The 18,627-nt window shown below is 44.1% G+C and overlaps 1 protein-coding gene across 4 annotated transcripts in view; it reads right to left on the bottom strand.

The window, feature by feature from the left end:
* The window catches only part of COL4A4 (collagen type IV alpha 4 chain), a 192,770-nt gene that overhangs the window by 157,720 nt on the left and 16,423 nt on the right, over nt 1–18,627 (bottom strand). For all 4 annotated transcript variants that reach the window (XM_061636823.1, XM_061636821.1, XM_061636822.1 and 1 more), the window contains exon 4: nt 14,306–14,383. In XM_061636823.1, the coding sequence (XP_061492807.1) occupies nt 14,306–14,383 (78 nt within the window). The remainder of the gene's footprint in view (nt 1–14,305; nt 14,384–18,627) is intronic.

Below are 18,627 nucleotides of genomic sequence, written 5' to 3' on the forward strand. Positions count from 1 at the left end.
CTCCATGTTTTTTGTGTTTAGCCTTCCATTTACTTTAATTTCCTTTGCTTGTCTGAGGGTCCCCACAGAGACTGTGGCTGCGGTTCTCTACCTTTTTTGGCTGTTTTGGAGCCTTTCATTTACTTTTATTTCCCTTGCTTGTCTGAGGGTCCCCACAGAGACCGCGGCTGCGGTTCTCTACCTTTTTTGGCTGTTTTTGAGCCTTTTATTTACTTTTATTTCCCTTGCTTGTCTGAGGTCCCCACAGAGACCGCGGCTGCGGTTCTCTACCTTTTTTGGCTGTTTTGAGACTTTCCCTCCCTGGCTTTGCCATCCATCGGATCAAGCCGCGCTCTGTGGAGCTTTTGAAGGGACCGCGGTTGCGGTTCTCTTCCAGGCGGGAGCTTGCAGCTGCGGCTCCCTGCCCTTTTCAGCCTGCCACCTTAATTCAGCCTGCCGGGGTTCTGCCTCTCCGGAGCCTGCCCTTTTCAGCCTGCCGCCTTAATTCAGCCTGCCGGGGTTCTGCCTCTCCGGAGCCTGTTGATACGGCTCCTTTTCTCCCTCTATCTCCGTGATTTTAATTTTCGCCATGGAGAGCTCTGCAGCCGGTGGCGGCAGCGGCTTGCCTTCCTGCTCCTCTCGGCAGTCTCCTTCTTGGGGTTTTTTAGAGCCGCAAGCGCGGCTATCGCCCCGCGGCTCCCCCTGTAAGACTGTGCTGGGCTACCCTTCCCCCAGTTCGTTATCAGACGGCCACCATTGCTCCGTCTATCTCCGCCATTTTTAGATCATTTTTCCTGTCCTTTCTTTTCCGGGCGCCATTTTTGTGGGATTCAAATTTCCCGCCTTTTTTGTTAACCCCTTTATTAACCAACAGATACCTTCCCTGCAAGCTATCTGTATGTGTGTTGTCTGTGTGTTGTAGACAGACTTACACAGGGCTTCCTCACACACAAATTTACTGTGACTGTATCATCAAGGCTGGAGTTTTAATACAGTGGCTGCCTTGTACTAAAGTCGAATGATATTCAGTACCATCAAGGCTGGAGCTTTAATATCAGTGGCTGACTTGTACTAAATCTGAATTATATTCAGTATCATCAAGGCTGGAGCTTTAATATCAGTGGCTGACTTGTACTAAATCTGAATTATATTCAGTATTATCAAGGCTGGAGCTTTAATATCAGTGGCTGACTTGTACTAAATCTGAACTATATTCAGTATTATCAAGGCTGGAGCTGACTTATACTAAATCTGAATTATATTCAGTATTATCAAGGCTGGAGCTTTAATATCAGTGGCTGACTTGTACTAAATTTGAATTATATTCAGTATCATCAAGGCTGGAGCTTTAATATCAGCGCCTGACTTGTACTAAATCTGAATTATATTCAGTATTATCATGGCTGGAGCTTTAATATCAGTGCCTGACTTGTACTAAATCTGAATTATATTCAGTATTATCAAGGCTGGAGCTTTAATATCAGTGGCTGACTTGTACTAAATTTGAATTATATTCAGTATCATCAAGGCTGGAGCTTTAATATCAGTGGCTGACTTGTACTAAATCTGAATTATATTCAGTACATCCTGCCCCCTCTGTGGCCGTGTACCATGCCTGAAATCCAGCCTACAGCACTAATCTGAACTATATTTTGTACATCCTGCCCCCTCTGTGGCCGTGTACCAAGCCTAAAATACAGCCTATATTATACAGCCTATATTATCCTAACGCTGATACCACAGTGCATCCTGCCCCCTCTGTGGCCGTGCACTTAGCCATCTGCCAGTGTATCCTACCCCCTCCGTGGTCGTACACTGTGCCAGTTCGGGTCTTTACATCCTGCCCCCACCGTGGCCGTGTACTGCACCCAAGTTAATATAAGATGGCAGAACAGCCAGGCATGTCGCAATCAGCCAATATGATGCCAGATCAGCCAGGCATGTCACAAACAGCCCAGCCGCAACAATCTAAGGCGACTAAGTCTAAGCATGTTAAAGCAATGGCTAAGACAAAACATCTTTCAAGCCATAGCAAACAAAAGCGGCCACGCTATGCCTCTGTGCCAACCCCCACTACTACCACAGCAACTCAGGCACACATAAGCGATATACTTCATTCCCCTGCTGCTTCCTCTGACAAGGAAGATTTTGCTGGCTTCCCCACTCAGCCTTCGCCTAACCAGCCTCCCTCCGTTTTACCGTCCCAAACATCTGCTCCAATAGCCACTCAGGCACAAACATCTACCAAAACTGGGCTGCTGCCGTCCCCTGATTTCCTCTTCCAACTTCAAGCCATGCTGGCATTTTTCACCCAAATGCAGTCACCACCACAAGTTCCTGCCATACCCCAACTCAACATGGACCAACGTGCGTGTCATGAAGCTCATCCTTCCTGTTCACCTAACCCCTTTGATGTAGCCAGAGGCAGAGTTTTTGACGAAGCCTCGTATGCGGAGGAGTCATCCTTCACTGACCACGTTGAAGGAGATGACTGGAGCGACTATTCAGATCATGAGGAGGATACATCGTATCGCTTGTTTAATGCTTCAGACTATCAGCCCCTGGCACGCAGGGTAGTTAATACCCTTGGTCTCCACACTGCGCCTTCAACTTCCTCCACCCCAGCCATCAAAGGGGCCAAGGTTCTCAAATCCCCTGCACCTACTGAACATTACATCCCGGTGCCGGACCCGATTGCCAAATTGGCCTCTAAAGAATGGGCTCACCCATTCCATTCTCGCCGCTTCAAGAACCTGGCTGACAGGTTTTACGCCCTAGCTCCAGACTTTGCCACCAAGTTAGACGTCCCTGGCATAGATGAACCAATTGCTCGCCTAGTTTCACGTTCTCTCTTGCCCAGGGAAGGAGATTCCCAACTAAAGGACACTACTGAGCGACGAATAGACTTCGCCCTCCGCAAAAATCACGAGGCCACTGCCCTCTCCACGCGTGCCTCCGCTTCAGCCTCCATTTTCTCCAGAGCAGCTATGATGTGGCTAGATGATCTTCTAGAGGACACTAGCCCTGATCCTGTCGCCCTCAGAAGGTCACTGGTAAAGTTGCGTAAGACAGCAGCTTTTGTGGCCGATGCCACCTTGGATACCACTCAATTGGGGGCACGAGCCATGATGGCTCAGATAGTCGCTCGACGGACCCTCTGGCTTCGCCACTGGCAAGCTGATTCAGCGGCCAGAATGAATCTGTCCAGGGCTCCTTACTCCGGATTGTTACTCTTCGGCGAGGAAGCTCTAAAGGCACTGCTGGTTGATCCCAAGGACGCCCACAAACCGGTTCTGGCCACTGTCCAGAACATCGACCACAGGCCTTTCAGGCGATCTCCTTCCTTCCGTACTAACCAGCCCTTTCGAGGAACGCGGCCAGGAGGACGAGCCGCAACTTCAGATCCTATGACCCCAATTCATTCAGGGGCTCCTGGAACCGACGCTTCCAGGGCAGAGACCTACGGCTGGCTTGTCAACTTTGACAAAAGCCATCTCCAACCAACTCAACGCCTACTACATCTAGGGGCAATGTTGGACACCCTGCAGGCAATGGTATTCCTGGCTCCAGATTGCATCACTGCCATCACAAGCATCGCAAGGTCCCTGATGCACCAAACATCAGCAGACGTCATGCTTCTAGCCAGGGCACTTGGAATGTTTATTTCTACAATCCATATTGTGCCATGGGCTCAAGCCCACACTCGGCATCTTCAATGGACTCTACTGCCCTTTCAACAGGACATTGCCAGCTCCAACCATCGCAAAGTTCGCTTGACCCCCGCGCTGCACCTATCATTCCTCTGGTGGACGAGGTCCCAACACCTCTCCAAGGCCATGCCGTTCAGAGAACCACACAGAACTGTTGTAAACACAGATGCCAGCCTCATCGGCTGGGGAGCCCACTGCAACTCCCAGTACGTTCAGGAGGTTTGGTCCACCACAGAGCAGACTCAAAGCATCAACTGGCTGGAGCTAAAGGCTGTACATTTAGCTCTACTTCATTTTCAGTCTCTGTTCCCTTTGGACCATGTCCTCATTCGAACAGACAGCACGTGTGTAAAATCACATTTGAACAGACAGGGGGGCACCAGGTCTCGTCCTCTGCAGGACCTAGCCTCCCTCATCTTTGTCTGGGCAGAACATCATCTACAATCCCTGAAAGGAGAACATCTCAGAGGGATTTGGAATGTGACAGCAGACTGGCTCAGCAGACAACAGGTTTTTCCGGGGGAATGGAAACTTCACCCAGCCATTTTCCATCGTTTTCAGAGTCGGTTTGGCGAATGCTCAATCGACCTGTTTGCCTCCAGTCGCAATTGCCAGCTTCCCAGGTACTTTGCCCGATACCTGGATTCAACAGCGGAAGCAATGGATGCTCTGACAATACCGTGGCCAGACGGTCTCTTGTACGCTTTTCCTCCAATACCATTGTTAGCCAAAACCTTGAGGAAGGCGCGAACCGAGAGGGCACAGCTGGTTCTGATAGCACCATTTTGGCCACGCCGACCGTGGTTCTCACATCTTCTGGCAATGTCAATGATGGAGCCTTGGACACTTCCAGTCAGGCCAGACCTCCTATCCCAGGGTCCAGTATGGCACCAGAACCCTACTTGGCTCAATCTAACAGCGTGGCGTTTGAACGGGGACATTTGAGGTCAGCTGGACTGTCTGACGCTGTGATTGATATTATTTTGGCCTCGAGAAGACCATCTACCACTCGTATTTATCAACATACCTGGGTGGCTTTCTCCAAGTGGTGTCAGTCCCACCACCATGATCCATCCCAGGCCACTGTGCATCAGGTGCTGCATTTTCTCCATAGTGGCTTTATGATGGGACTTCGACCCAACACTCTACATCGACATGCGTCCACTCTGTTGTCCATTCTCTCAGTGTCCTCTCCTGGAGCTCCTATTTCCTCACATCCGTTCATCAAACGTTTTTTGAGGGGAGTCGCCCTACGCTCTCCGGCTGTTGTCCATCGGTTTCCCTCATGGAGTTTGCCGAAAGTTTTGCAGGCTTTGCAACGCCCTCCGTTTGAACCCATCAGGACTGTGCCCCTACGTATGCTGTCCTTCAAGGTCTTGTTCCTGATCGCAATCACATCTGCCAGACGCGTTTCGGAGTTGAGCGCATTGTCTTCTGCTCGACACCTCTGCGTCTTCCATAAGGAGCCTGTTGTGCTGAAGACTGATCCTTCCTTCTGTCCCAAGGTTGATTCGGTTTTTCATTGCAACCAGGACATTGTTTTGCCTTCCTTTTGCCCGAATCCTACCCATCCTCTCAAGAAGGCTTGGCATTTGTTAGATGTCCGGAGGGCTCTCAAGACCTACCTGTCTAGGACCCAAGAGATTTGACGAACGGAGTCTCTGTTTGTATCCTTTCATCAAGGGCCAAGGGACATAAAGTATCCAATTCTACCTTATCCCGTTGGTTAAGGGCATGTATTACTTTAGCATATGAGTCTCTGAAGCTGTCAGTTCCAGCTAGTATAACTGCTCATTCTACCAGGTCAGCTGCCACTTCGGCTGCTTTTGCCACTAATGCTCCTGTTGCCGATATTTGTAGGGCTGCAGTCTGGTCTACCCCACACTCGTTTATAAGGCATTATAAAATTGATCGCTATGCCTCTGCTGACGCTTCTTTTGGCAGACGAGTGTTGCAACAGGTTCTTAATGACGATTAACACGTGGGTGGTCCCTCCCTGTATGGGCTGCTCTGGTACATCCCGCTGTGATGGCCGGACTCATAGGGAAAATGGACCATTGGTCTCACCTGAAGGGTGATTTTCCTATGAGTACGGACATCACGACCCTCCCAGTTGGGGGATGACTATATATTTTCTAATGTGTTATATATTACTGTTACGCTATTATATTTAAATTTAAGAGTGAAGTCAAGACTTCTAGTTTTGTTATACCGCTATGTTGGAGTCATGTTACTATGCATGGTACTATTGTGTTATTTTCCTGCTGCCAGGCCTGTTTGCCTTGTTCTTGTATTTTTAGATATTTCTCCTTAGACTCGCTGCGAATGAACTGGAGAGTGGGAGGGGCCTGACGCCCCTAGTCTTGACTTCAAAGACATTCTTGCCTTCGCACGATAGGTGGAGCTAATACCCGCTGTGATGTCCATACTCATAGGAAAATCACCCTTCAGGTGAGACCAATGGTCCAATTAAACAATATTTTTGAGGGAGCAATTGAAAACACACTAAAAATTGGACACACTTTAAGCTAATATTGAAAGCTAACTTGTTAAAATAAGTGTGATCCTACATATGGATGGACATACAGGGCAGGTTTTGTTTGCACCAACTCTTCAGAATATCCTTTTTCATATCCCCCATAAGCATATATTTAGCAGCAACAGTATGTGTGCAGCACCTCCTAACATCCAATTTACAGACAGTGTACTTTCTGCACTGCAACAATTGTACTGAGTATTATGTGTTATATGACTATGTGTCTTAACTGCATTTGTTCTCCACTGAAGTTTTCTAAAGTAGCCCTCTCACCAGTGGGTGTCACTACTACTTCATGCTACATTAAGAAGGAAGAATTTACCTCACTACACCCAATTGAATGGAAAAAAGCCTGAATTCAAAAGCAGTTGCTTTTCGCATGCCAATTAACATGCATCCACTCCTGGCGACAGCAGAGCCTGCAGTGGATTGGTAGAACAGAGGTCTGGAGAGGAGGGAGTGGATAGGCAGGAAGGGATCAATTATTAGCCATAATCACAATCATAGAAAATAAGGGTGGTTGGTGTCAAAAATTTCAGTACCCCAGACACAGCCCTGCAAACAGACCAAAATCTTTTGATGCTCCCTGGGTCTGACTGCACCTTACAGGCTCCAACACCTTGGTGAGAAGCACAGAATTTAAGGGCGATTATAGCAGTATGATTACTTAGTAGTTATAGATGCTTCTAATTTTCCCCCCAAATTTCTTCCCCAGATATTAGCGTTCCAGATTCCTTAGCCTTGTTTCTGAAATGATGCATTAAAATTGTCCACTTTTTATTTCCACATTGCACACAGAACACTCTGCAGGCAATTTGCTGCAGTTTTCTGTTCCTTCCATTCCCCCTCCCCTTATTTATTTATTTATTGTACTTATATACCGCCCCATAGCCAAAGCTCTCTAGACGGTTTACTGTAACTAAAAACATTAAAACAAATATACAAATTTAAAAACACATCTTTTAAAAACAATTTAAAACAATTTAAATTAGTGTTTTTCTCTGCACTGACTGTTTTCATGAGAACACAGTAAGAGTCTGTGGAATCAGACCAATGAGTACATCTGGTATTCTGTTTCCCAGAGTAGACAACCAGATGCCTGCGAGAAGCCCACCAGCAAGTTATGAAGACAACAGTCCTCCCCCACTGTTGTGCCCCATCAACTGATGGTCAGTGTACTACCTACAAACATTTTTTTTTATCAATGTGTAATAACTGGATGACGGCTAGAGCACAAGTGGCAAAAGACATGCTGCGAGGGTGATTGCGCATGAGTAAAACATCGTAACTGTGCCTACTGTGTGGTGGTGAGGGCAGTAAAGAAGGCCCACTTCTCTGCCACCATCGCATCCTCAAGTAGCCATCCAGTGGAGCTTTTCCGGGGTCTGTTGACATCAATACCAGGAAATGGAGTTTTAGACCCTTCGGAGGCCCACTGTGAATTGTTTGCAAGGCAATTTGAAGGTAATGTTGTTTGCCTCCATAGCAATATTGATGCTGCATCTACATCTAGTGTAGTCGCCAGTGAGGTGTCCAGTGCAACGTCTGCTGCAACTTCTTGGGATTGGTTTCAGTTGATGCGGCCTGATGATGTGGACAAGGTGCTTGCGATGATGTGACCAACAATGTGTACTCTTTACCCTTTCCCTTCTTGGCTTATTAAAGCTTGCCAAGGAGATTTGACCAAGTGGATCCAGGGTGTGGTCATCGCATTGTTGCGGGAGGGAGTGGTTCCAGCCACCCTGAAAGAGGTAGTGATCCAACTTCTCCTGAAAAAGCCCACCCTGGACCCATTGGTTTGTGACAACTACCACCCAGTTGCAAATACCCACTTTTTAGGCAAGGTTGCTGAGAGGACTGTGGCACAGCAAATGCAAATACTCTTGGATTAAACAGATTATCTTGACCCATTCCAATCTGGGTTCAGGCCTGGTTATGGAACTGAATTGGCCTTGTTCACCTTGATGGATGACCTTTATCGGGAGGACAGGGGAGCATAACAATGCAACCCTGTTATTCTTACTTGATCTTTCAGTGGCTTTTGATACTATTGACTATGGTATTGTTCTGAGCCAGCTTGGTGAGATGGGTATCGGAAGCACTGTTTTACAATATTTTTGATCTTACCTCCAGGGTTGTTTTCAGAGAATTGCATTGGGAGATTGTCTTTTGAACCCCTGGCAGTTGTACTCTGGGGTGCCGCAGGGTACCTTGGCAGCAGTCAGCAGGAGATTTGGGGTGAGGTGTCAGCAATACACTGGTGATACCCAGCTCTATTTCTCTGAATCGGAAGAGGCCATGCAAGCCCTAGACAAGTTCCTGGACTCGATGGTGGGCTGGATGAGGGCCAATAAACTGAGTCTGAATCCTAGCAGGACAGAGGCATTGTGTGCTGGTGGTTCTCAACTTTGGATAATTGGTCATTTGCCTGCTTTGGATGGGGTTGTACTCTCTCTGAAAGAACAGGTTCATAGTTTGGGGATGTCCCTGGAGCCAACTTTGTCGCTAGAGGCCTAGGCGACCTCAGTGGCTAGGAGTGCCTTTTACAAGCTTTGGCTGGTAAGACAATTGTGGCCATTACTGGACCAGGATAGCCTGACCACCGTTGTCTATGCACTGGTAACTTCCAGGCTGGATTACTGTAATAAGTTCTATGTGGGGCTGCCCTTGAGGTTGGTTCAGAAGCTGCAGCTGGTGCAAAATGCAGCAGCGTGACTGCTCACTGGGGCAGGATATCACACACATGTCACTCCACTGCTGAAAGAATTGCACTGGCTGCCCACTAGCTACCAGGCTAAGTTCAAGGTTCTCCTTTTGGTGTAGAGAGTCCTCTACAGCTTGGGACCAGGATACTTGAAAGATCATCTTACCCCTCATATACCCAGTCAATCACTGTGCTCTGCAAGTGAGGGCCTCCTGCATATACCATCTTATCAGGAGGTCCGTTCCGCACAACATAGGAAGCGGACCTTTAGTGTAGTGACACCTACCCTTTAGAATTCCCTCTCCTTCAATATTAGACAGGCGCCATCTGTTACTTTTTCAGTGCCTGCTAAAGACCTTCCTCTTTCAACAAGCCTTTTAAGTAGAGACTTATCCCAGTCTGCCTCTGTTCTGGAATTGCCTTCTAAGATGTTTTTAAAGGTTTTTTAATATGCTTTTTAAAATGTTTTGTTTTAGTATGGTTTAAAATATGTTTTGTTTTAATATATTATAATGTCTGTTTTTATGATGTTTTAGAGTGTTTTTGTTTGCTGCCCTGGGCTCCTACTGGAAGGGCGGGATATAAATGTAATTATTATTAAATTTATTATTTAATAATAAATTATAATTATTAGTGGGCCTGTTCCCCTGAGTTTGTCTAAATCCAGTTAGAGAACATTCTTTAGGTACAAGTGTATTGCATTTGTAAAACACTGCATGCGCTGAAGAAGAAGAAAATAACAGTAAAGCAAACTTGACGTACCTGTGCATATGGTTGTATCAAGTTTCTTTTTGTGAGGTGCTTTATAGAAGTATGTGAGCTCATCTCTACAGCAGTAACTTATCACACAAAAAGAATATTGATACAATCTAAATTACATCAAGACTGCTTCCCTCATCCCCAGTTTTTTATCAATACACCTATGCAAATGAACTGGGGCTGCTTTCACACATGGGGCTAATAGCGCTAGTTTAATGGATTAAAAAGGTAGTGCTTCGTTCCGGATTTCAAAAATCCCTTCCACACTGCAGTACCTGTTATACCGGCATTTTGTGCAACAGTCTTTCACACAAAGAGCACAGAGCATAGTTTTTCTCCCCCCCCCTTCATTCGGCCTCACATGACACCGGTTTGAGGCCTGTTCTTTCGGTGCGTGGGGGGGTTGAAAGAGGTGCGATCGCGATCAGCTGAGAGGCGCAGCATTGCAGCAGCAGAGGCTCTGGTTGAGCACAAGCAGCAGCAGCACAGGCTGCTCTCTCAGGGGCAGCTGGGATTGTCTGGGAGGCGCGGCGGTGGCAGCGCAGCAGCACGTGAAGGCTGCATGCTGGGAGGGCTGTTGGTAAGGGCAGGAACGCACTGCATGCTGGGATGCCTGTCACGTGAGCAGCGGCAGCTAGCGCAAAACTCCTGCAATCTTCCGGGTTCCCAGCCTGCTATCGGAATTTTTCTGGTATCATTTATTGCGGAAATTAGTGCTAAACTTCCACTACATTCCACCAGAATTCCGGAGCTACCCGTTATGTCGTGTGAAAGCTCAAATTTTATGCACAAATTAACAGGAAATAAATCATCAAAATAACAGAATAAAGTGCAGTGTGAAAGCACCCTGGAACTGTGGTCAACTATAGATGCTCCAGTTCCAGAATTAATTTTAGAAATTCTTCTAGTGAAAATGGAATTCAAAAAGAGTGAAATGGAACATAGGGCAGAGTATACTTATTGGTAAAACCATGGTGCGATTTTCATTCTGGATAACAGTCTTTCAAATTTTGCAACACATGTCCAGGACAATTTCCTCTTTGCGGTTTCTGAACAGCAAACAGAATCACCTCCATTCATAATAAATCTATTATTTTCTATATTTTTCTTATTGGATCAACAAAGTGGAGAGATCTGACCTAGTTAACAAGTTCTGATCTTACCTTCTCTGATGTCCCTGTTAATTCTATGGTTTGTTCAAACTAGTGTCCAATATTTGGACAAAACACTGTGATTTGTTAAAAATAGAAGACTTCAATTTGCTCCCCTCACATGTTGGAGAAAGGGGAGGGCAGAATGTATGAACCTTGAACTCATCTGAATCATACACATAATGACAAAACATATTGTCATTAATATGCAATGACAAACCATGGTTTGTCATTACATATTAATTGGGCCACAATGCATGATGATGTTTCCTGAAGAATTTGGATTGAAATCTTCTGATTAGTTAGATTTTCACCCACAATTTACTTTTAAAAATTAGATACAAATGACCACCTTATGACAATAAAATTTTGGTCATTTTGGTTGAGAAGAAATAGACATCAGAGCAGCTATACTTACAACTGGCTCTGCTCTGAGCATGTGACTCAGTCGCTTATGAGACAACAAATTAGGTCATGTCATGAATGCAGGCTTGTTTCTATGATCTACTAAACACTATCAACAAAGCTCAAAGTAGTGAATGGGATCAAACTTCAGGGGTCAGAGCAGGACATGTTGTGTGTTTTTTTTAATTATTAAATGAGTCCAGTTATAACCAGGGAAATCTGTTGAAACTCTGTGGCTTTTGCATTTAAACAAGCAATGCAATTGCATGTTCAGACTGAGTAGGCAAAAAAGCTACAGCAATTTTTAGGCGGAGAGTTTAGTGAAGATTGGTGGCACCTTTTTCAGAAAAAAGATAATGAATAGGATTATTACTTAGCAAACAGCTGGATGAAAACTAGAGTATGTTATGGTTTATCCTGAAACCAGTGATACATCTGAAAGATTATGGTTACACTGGTTCAGACATCACAAAAAACAATGATAACCACTATTTAGAAATCTGAGGAGAGAATTTATGTGAGTAGAATGGAATGTAGGTAGAGTAGTGCTCCTAATCTTCCCATATTTGGTAATCAGACCCTGTGTCGTCTACACAGAGTGTGCATTGCAATTTTTAATTTTTTAAAAAAGTATTTGGAACGTAATGGCACTTTAGAACCGAGAAACAAAGCCCTACGAGGAGAGACTGAAAGAACATTTTATCAATGTTTAACCTTGAGAAGAAAAGACTGGTGGGAGATATGATAGCACTCTTCAAGTTCTTGAAAGATTGCCACACAGAAGAGGGCCAAGATCTCTTCTCAACTGTCCTAGAGTGCAGGACATAGAATAATGGGCTCAAATTACAGGAAGCCAGATTTTGGCTAAACATCAGTCAAAAAGTCCTAACCGTTAGAGCGGTACAACAATGGAACCAATTATCTAGGGAGGTGGTGGACTCTCCAACACTGGAGGCATTCAAGAGGCAGCCGGACAGCCATCTGTCAGATATGCTTTAACTTAGATTCCTGCACTGAGCAGGGGATTGGACTCTATGGCCTTATAGGTCCCTTCCAACTCTACAATTCTATAAGTTTTCACAGATACATGCAAGTTAATGGCCAAGAATCTCCATTGTCTTTCTTGTGCTATTACACAAGATATTGGGCACTTCCCCTTAAATATTAGACAGTCGCCATCTCTGATATCTTTTTGGTAGGTACTGAAGACTTTCCTCTTTCAGCAAGTCTTTTAAGTAGAGACCTTATCCCAGTCTGCGTCTGTGTTGGAATTGCTTTTTAATGCGTTTTAAAGGGTTTTTTAAAGATGTTTTGTTTTAACATATTTTTAAGAATGACTTGTTTTAATATATTTTAAAGTCTATTTTTATGTTGTTTTAGAGTTTTTAGTGCTTTTGTTTGCTGCCCTAGGCTCCTACTGGGAGGAAGGGTGGGATATAAATCTAATAAATAAAATATTTTGGATTCCCTCATTAGACAGGAAGACCAGGTAATCCCAGCTAGCTTTTGTTCAAAGACACCACAATTACATGTGTTGTTCTATGCTGGTCACCGACCGTAACAATAAAGATGTGTGTGTGTGTGTGTGTGTGTGTGTTGGTGGATTTGTGCATTCTGCTACAGCAAGTGAAAGCCAGGTTTCAAAGTCCTCTTCACTCATGTGCTGCCATTTTATTTGATCTTGGGTTAAAATTTTAATGGCTGCATTTTTCAGCAATCAAAATTCCAGCGCATTCAACTATGGTCATATGGCATTTTATATTTCTCATTGCCACATGGTTCATTTCCCTCCAAATAAACAGAGTATGCAGTGTAAAGAACTGTGCCTACATTCCGTTAACTAATGTGATGAACTCTGTACTTGCAGGTAACAATGGAAATAAATCTACTACCATCATACTGAGAATTTTCAAGACTTAAAATGAAAGAGAAATGTTGGCTATATATTATTTTGGACACACAGATTTAACAGCCTATTTGTAGTCTCTTCCTTAATCTCACAGGTGAAAACAGACATGATGCTAGGTAAATCAGGAAAGTATCTCAGGCTATAGGAATTCATCAAGGTTTCCAAATGGATCTGAAGTCAAAAATATGTACATCTCTCTGAAATTTCAGAGACATACTTTTCAGACCAAGCCATTTCCCTATAAATACTATTTACCCTGGACACAGGTTAAAATTGATTAAAATAATGGCTTGGATCTTTTGCCACCAGCCAGAAATATTTCCACCAACCTATCAGGTATTCTACTATGTTTATGGTTGTAATGCTGGCACATATGTACTTGAACATGAGGACCCCCACCAAAGACTGCACCCTTCTTACACTGATTGCAATCCTACTATGCCTACAAGTAAATCCCACTGAAATCCTATGAATCGGTTTCTATGCAATTGTGTTTAGGGATGCATCAATTGTTTTTAAAAATAATGTTGTTGCATGCAGTAGCAGATGGTATGGTGGAGTGCTACCACTCATCTGACCTCTGGCCAGCTGTTTTGCTGCTTCTTACCAGAAGGTAGAGGGGTAGGGGTGAAGCAGTAGTTATGTTAGCACAGTGCAAATGCACCAGCAGAGCCAATCCAATGCTCCTGCTACTGTGTTTTTACCACACTAACCTCACTGTTGCCCCCTCTACCTCCTGGTAAGCAGTAGCAACGTGACCAGTCAAGTGAACAGCATCGCCCCACCACACTATCTGATACTGGTTGCATGTAATGCTAAACAGTACATTTAAATAAAGGTTGCTGGTGGTGCTTGAATTTTCTGGCCTCAGTGGGGACTAGTTTTAACCTTTACAGTTCAAAACAGTCTGGGACCAGGAAATCTCAAAAATTGCCTCCATCTATATAGATACACCTGAAAACTTCCCTTTATTTATGACTAATAACTGCTTCTACTATTGCTTTAAAATTGTTGCTTTTAAAACGTTTCAAAAGTTGGAGGGTTCTTTTAATGTGTTGTATTATTTAAACTTGTAAGCCACTTTGAGTACATGTTAATGGAGAAAAGTGGGGTATAAATTATAAAAATATATAAATAGAATTAAACACTTACTCTTGAGCCTTTTTCAGGAAAGCATTGACAAACTGAGCAGTCCTGTCCATCACAACGACTAATATATTCATACTGACCCTAAGAAGAAACAGAAGTTAGTCTTCTCATTTTTAAGAATTACTTCTTTTCACACCTTTGGACCCCAGCATAGTTAAAGAAGCAGCATACTACTATGCAAGTTTACTTGGAATTAACAGTGCAATTGTTAATGTCTGTGCATGCCTATTCATAAATATGTCCCACTGGGCCCAATGGGGCTTACTCACAAGTAATTAGAAAAAGGATTACAGTTTTTTATTTATTTATTTATTTATTAGATTTATATCCCGCCCTTCCTCCCAGAAGAAACCAAGGGTGGTAAAAACTCTAAAAGCACTTTAAAACATCTTAAAAACAAAAGACTTTGAAACACATTAAAACAAAACATTTAAAAACATAGTAAAACAAAACAACTTTTAAAAAAACTCTTAAAAATCAATTTTGTTGCCATTTGTTTCAATAGGATCAAATCATATATAACTGGACTGGGGTTATTATTTTTTAGTTTAAAAAGATCAGTACAATTCAGGATACATAAGGGAAACTGGGGGGGGGACCTGTCTTCAAACTTTCTGCTGGCAGGCATACAAATAGTATTAAAATATTTCATTAAAACAAAACTGTGTTTAATGTCAGTCAATGGATATCTGAAGGCATCTGTAACTTGTTTAAATAATCAATCAATCAAACAAGGCCACTTTAACAGCCTATGAATAGCTAGTGCTGATTTTGATTCTAAGCTAATAACCCACATCAATTTCCTAAAGCTCATGATGTGACTATTTCTGGACTGTTTGTCAGGATCTATAATGGCTGCCCCATTTGGTGAGCCACTGAACTGCAGATGGCAACTTCTCAGTGAAGTACTCTCAGGCTCTGGACTGTCTCTGCTCACTCAGGCTGGCTACTGGATCCTCCTAGGCAGGAAGGAGTTATATGAGGATTTATTGAGCAACAAAGGTCTTCCTAAATTCAGGCATATTCCTTTATTCTTGGCTGTTCTTCTGTCTGACGCTTGACTGCTGGCTCACCTTATGGTTCCTGGCTCATATCAGACAGCTGTCCTTGGCCTGGCCCTGACACTTGTTCCAGACTAAATAGCTATTGGGCTGCAGCACTTGTGAACAATCCACCAGTAACTGTGCAGCTGCACAGATCCCATAGCACAACTTGCATAGGGAAAGTTTCTGGTAAATATGGCCTTTGGCTTCAACCATTTTGAATACCAAATTCACTTATCAAGTGATTTGTTTTCAGAACTTCTCCTGTTGCCCAAGAAACAGTTTTTAGAACCAACACTGAAGCTTGAAAAGGATATCATAATTAAAACAAAATAATTATTAACATCATTTAAAAAAACACCCTAAACATGCTTACTTAGAGAAACGTAGTAAGCCGAACTTGGAAGTAACTCGTTAGAAATAACGAGTTACTTGTAATTTATTACTTTTTTAAGGAACAAGTTGGTAACATCATTACATTTTACTAGTAATAGAATGACTAGTAATTTCCCTACTTTTTAGCAGCAATCATAATATTTCCGGTGTTACGTTTGGACATTACTTGGGGGGGAGCAAGCGGAAGTCTTCTGTTCCTGTGATTGGTGGACAGAAGACATGTGCTTCACACTGGGCTTCTGTGCAGCCTCACTCTTCCCTCGTGCTCTGTGTTAGGAAGCACAAGGGAGGTGGTGAAGAGGCAGGGGGTCGTGGAGCACCAGAGAGAGAAAAAGTGGACAGTGGAGGAGAAAGCCAGGGCAAGGATGACAGAGAAGGCAGCAGCAGAATGGAGGTGAGTGACGATGGTGTATGTATGTGTTACCCCCCACCCTGCTCTCCCCCTGCCTGCCCTCCCTGCTGACTCAATCACTCAATCGCCCTGCCCCCGCTCTCTCCCTGCCTGCCCTCCCCACTGTCTCAATCACTCACTCACCCTGCCCCACCCCCGCTGTCTCCCCCCACCTGCCCTCCCTGCTTGCTCATTCGCTCTGCCCCCCATCCCTGCTCTCTCGCCCCTGCCCCCCTTTTTGCTCACTCATCCTGCTGCCCCCCTTTTCCCCCACATGCCCCCCGCTCGCTCACTCACTCATTTGTCCTGCCACCCCCCCACCCCCTCTCTCTGTTATGCACACTTCACTGGTGAGCATTATTATTTTTTAGGTAGCAACACTGCATATTAAGGCACAGGACATGTGCCTGCCTGGAGGAGCTTACCATCTAAAATTGGATATGGGGGTCAATTTGGTGGATTAGTTCTGAGCATAAAAAAAATTAGAATGCATAGGATTGGTTCGCAGTACTTAGTGCACAGGCCTAAACACATACAGGGGACTAAGTTGCATTGATCTGGCTAAAAATACATAGGATTGGGCTGCATAGTAACTGGAATAATAAGTACACTTCTTTGGAAGCAAGTCCAATTGAACTTAATGCTCTTGTTATAGAACTCTGGACCCCCCTCCCCCCAAAAAACCCTCCTGCTCCCTGGTGAAATATTTGCTTTCTTCCCCACAAATGGTCAAGGACAGATGGCTCGGGAATGAGGCTTGCTTCTGAGTAAACATGAATAGGGTAGACTGTTAGTTCTCCAGGTTCTGATTGAAGGAGGAATTATGGATGTTTTGTTTGGGTCCTAAAAACCCAGGAAGTTCTGTCAGGTATTGAATTCTTCATAGGGGAGAGTGTGTATATCATGTTTGGAAAGTTCTGTGGATTTGAAAGGAGATGCCTCAAGTTGAACATGTTTTCTGAACATACAAGGTTGCTTTATACTGAACCAGCATAGTGGCTCATCTAGCCCAATATTACTGTCTCTGACTGGCAGCCGCTCAGACCAAGGGCTTTTGCTAGCTTTGTCATCTGAGATCCTCTTAACTGTCAGGGATTGAACTTAGGACCTCAGCACATGAAACACATATCGTCTGCTACTGAGATATGAGCTCTCTGTCTGGAGGCTCCTAGCTTACTGAAAGTGTTGAGGTAGTAGACGGACTCTGAAAGAGGTGGTTGGGCTATGTATCTGGAGTTGCCTTTGCATATGTGTGTGGTGTAAGGTGCCAGGTTCAGGGCCTGAGACTGATCCTGTATCTTTAGAAGAGAAAGTCAGCCAAGTGCAGGTGTTCTTACAACACTGTAATGGGAAAAACCACAAGGTGGAATTCTCCCTTCCCACTGCACAACTTTTAAAGATACAGAAGACCTCTTGGAGGCCGGGCCTGGCAACCAAGAGGTCTTCTGTATCTTTAAAAGTTGTGCAGGAGGAAGGGAGAATTCCACCTTGTGGTTTTTCCCATTACAGGGTTGCAAAAACACCTGCACTTGGCTGACTTTCTTTTCTCCTAAAGATACAGGATCAGTCTCAGGCCCTGAGCCTGGCAACCCTAGTGTGGTGATATTGGGGTATCCGGCAATAATGCTTCATTAATATAGCAGATTTCAAATGAATTATCGAGGACCATTAAGTGACACTGGAACTGGGGATCCTGCAGCCAGCTTTTATCTGGATGTTTGGTACTTTTGTGGACTGATGTTAAATCAAACTGTCAAACTTACAAATCAAAGCCTCAGATCTAGGAGCCTAGGGGGAGTGCTGGCATTCAGACTATTCATTTGCAATAATAGCTCCAGGAAGTCACTTGGTTATAATGGTTGTCTTTTTCGCAGTCCATGGTATGCACAAAGCTCTCCTCCAACACCACATTTCAAATGAGTTGATTTTTCTCTTAATCAGCTTTTTTCACTTTCCAACTTTCACATCCATACATAGAGATTGGGAATACCATGGTCTGAATGATCCTGACTTTAGTGTTCAGTGATACATCTTTGCATTTGAGGACCTTTTCTACTTCTCTCATAGCTGCCCTCCCCAGTCCTAGCCTTCTTCTGATTTCTTTATTGTCTCCATTTTGGTTAATAACTGTGCCGAGGTATTGATAATCCTTGACAAGTACAATGTCCTCATTGTCAACTTTAAAGTTACATAAATCTTCTGCTGTCATTATTTTAGTCTTCTTGATGTTCAGCTGTAGTCCTGCTTTTCTGCTTTCCTCTTTAACTTTCATTATCATCATGGTCTATAGGTGGGTAGGAGATAACCAGGGAGGAGGTGGAAAGTAAGACAGGGTGTAGTGGAGAAAACAATTGTTTTAAAAAATGGAGTGGAGGGAAAAAAGAGCTGTAGGGCAAGAACATGAATAAAGGAGGAGGCAGCAGCAGAATGGAGATAAAGAACTGTAGAGGTGAAAGATGACAACATGTTTTGGTGCACAAAGTGACCTCCACCAC

This window comes from Rhineura floridana, chromosome 7, assembly GCF_030035675.1.
Source record: "Rhineura floridana isolate rRhiFlo1 chromosome 7, rRhiFlo1.hap2, whole genome shotgun sequence".
Lineage (NCBI taxonomy): Eukaryota > Metazoa > Chordata > Lepidosauria > Squamata > Rhineuridae > Rhineura > Rhineura floridana.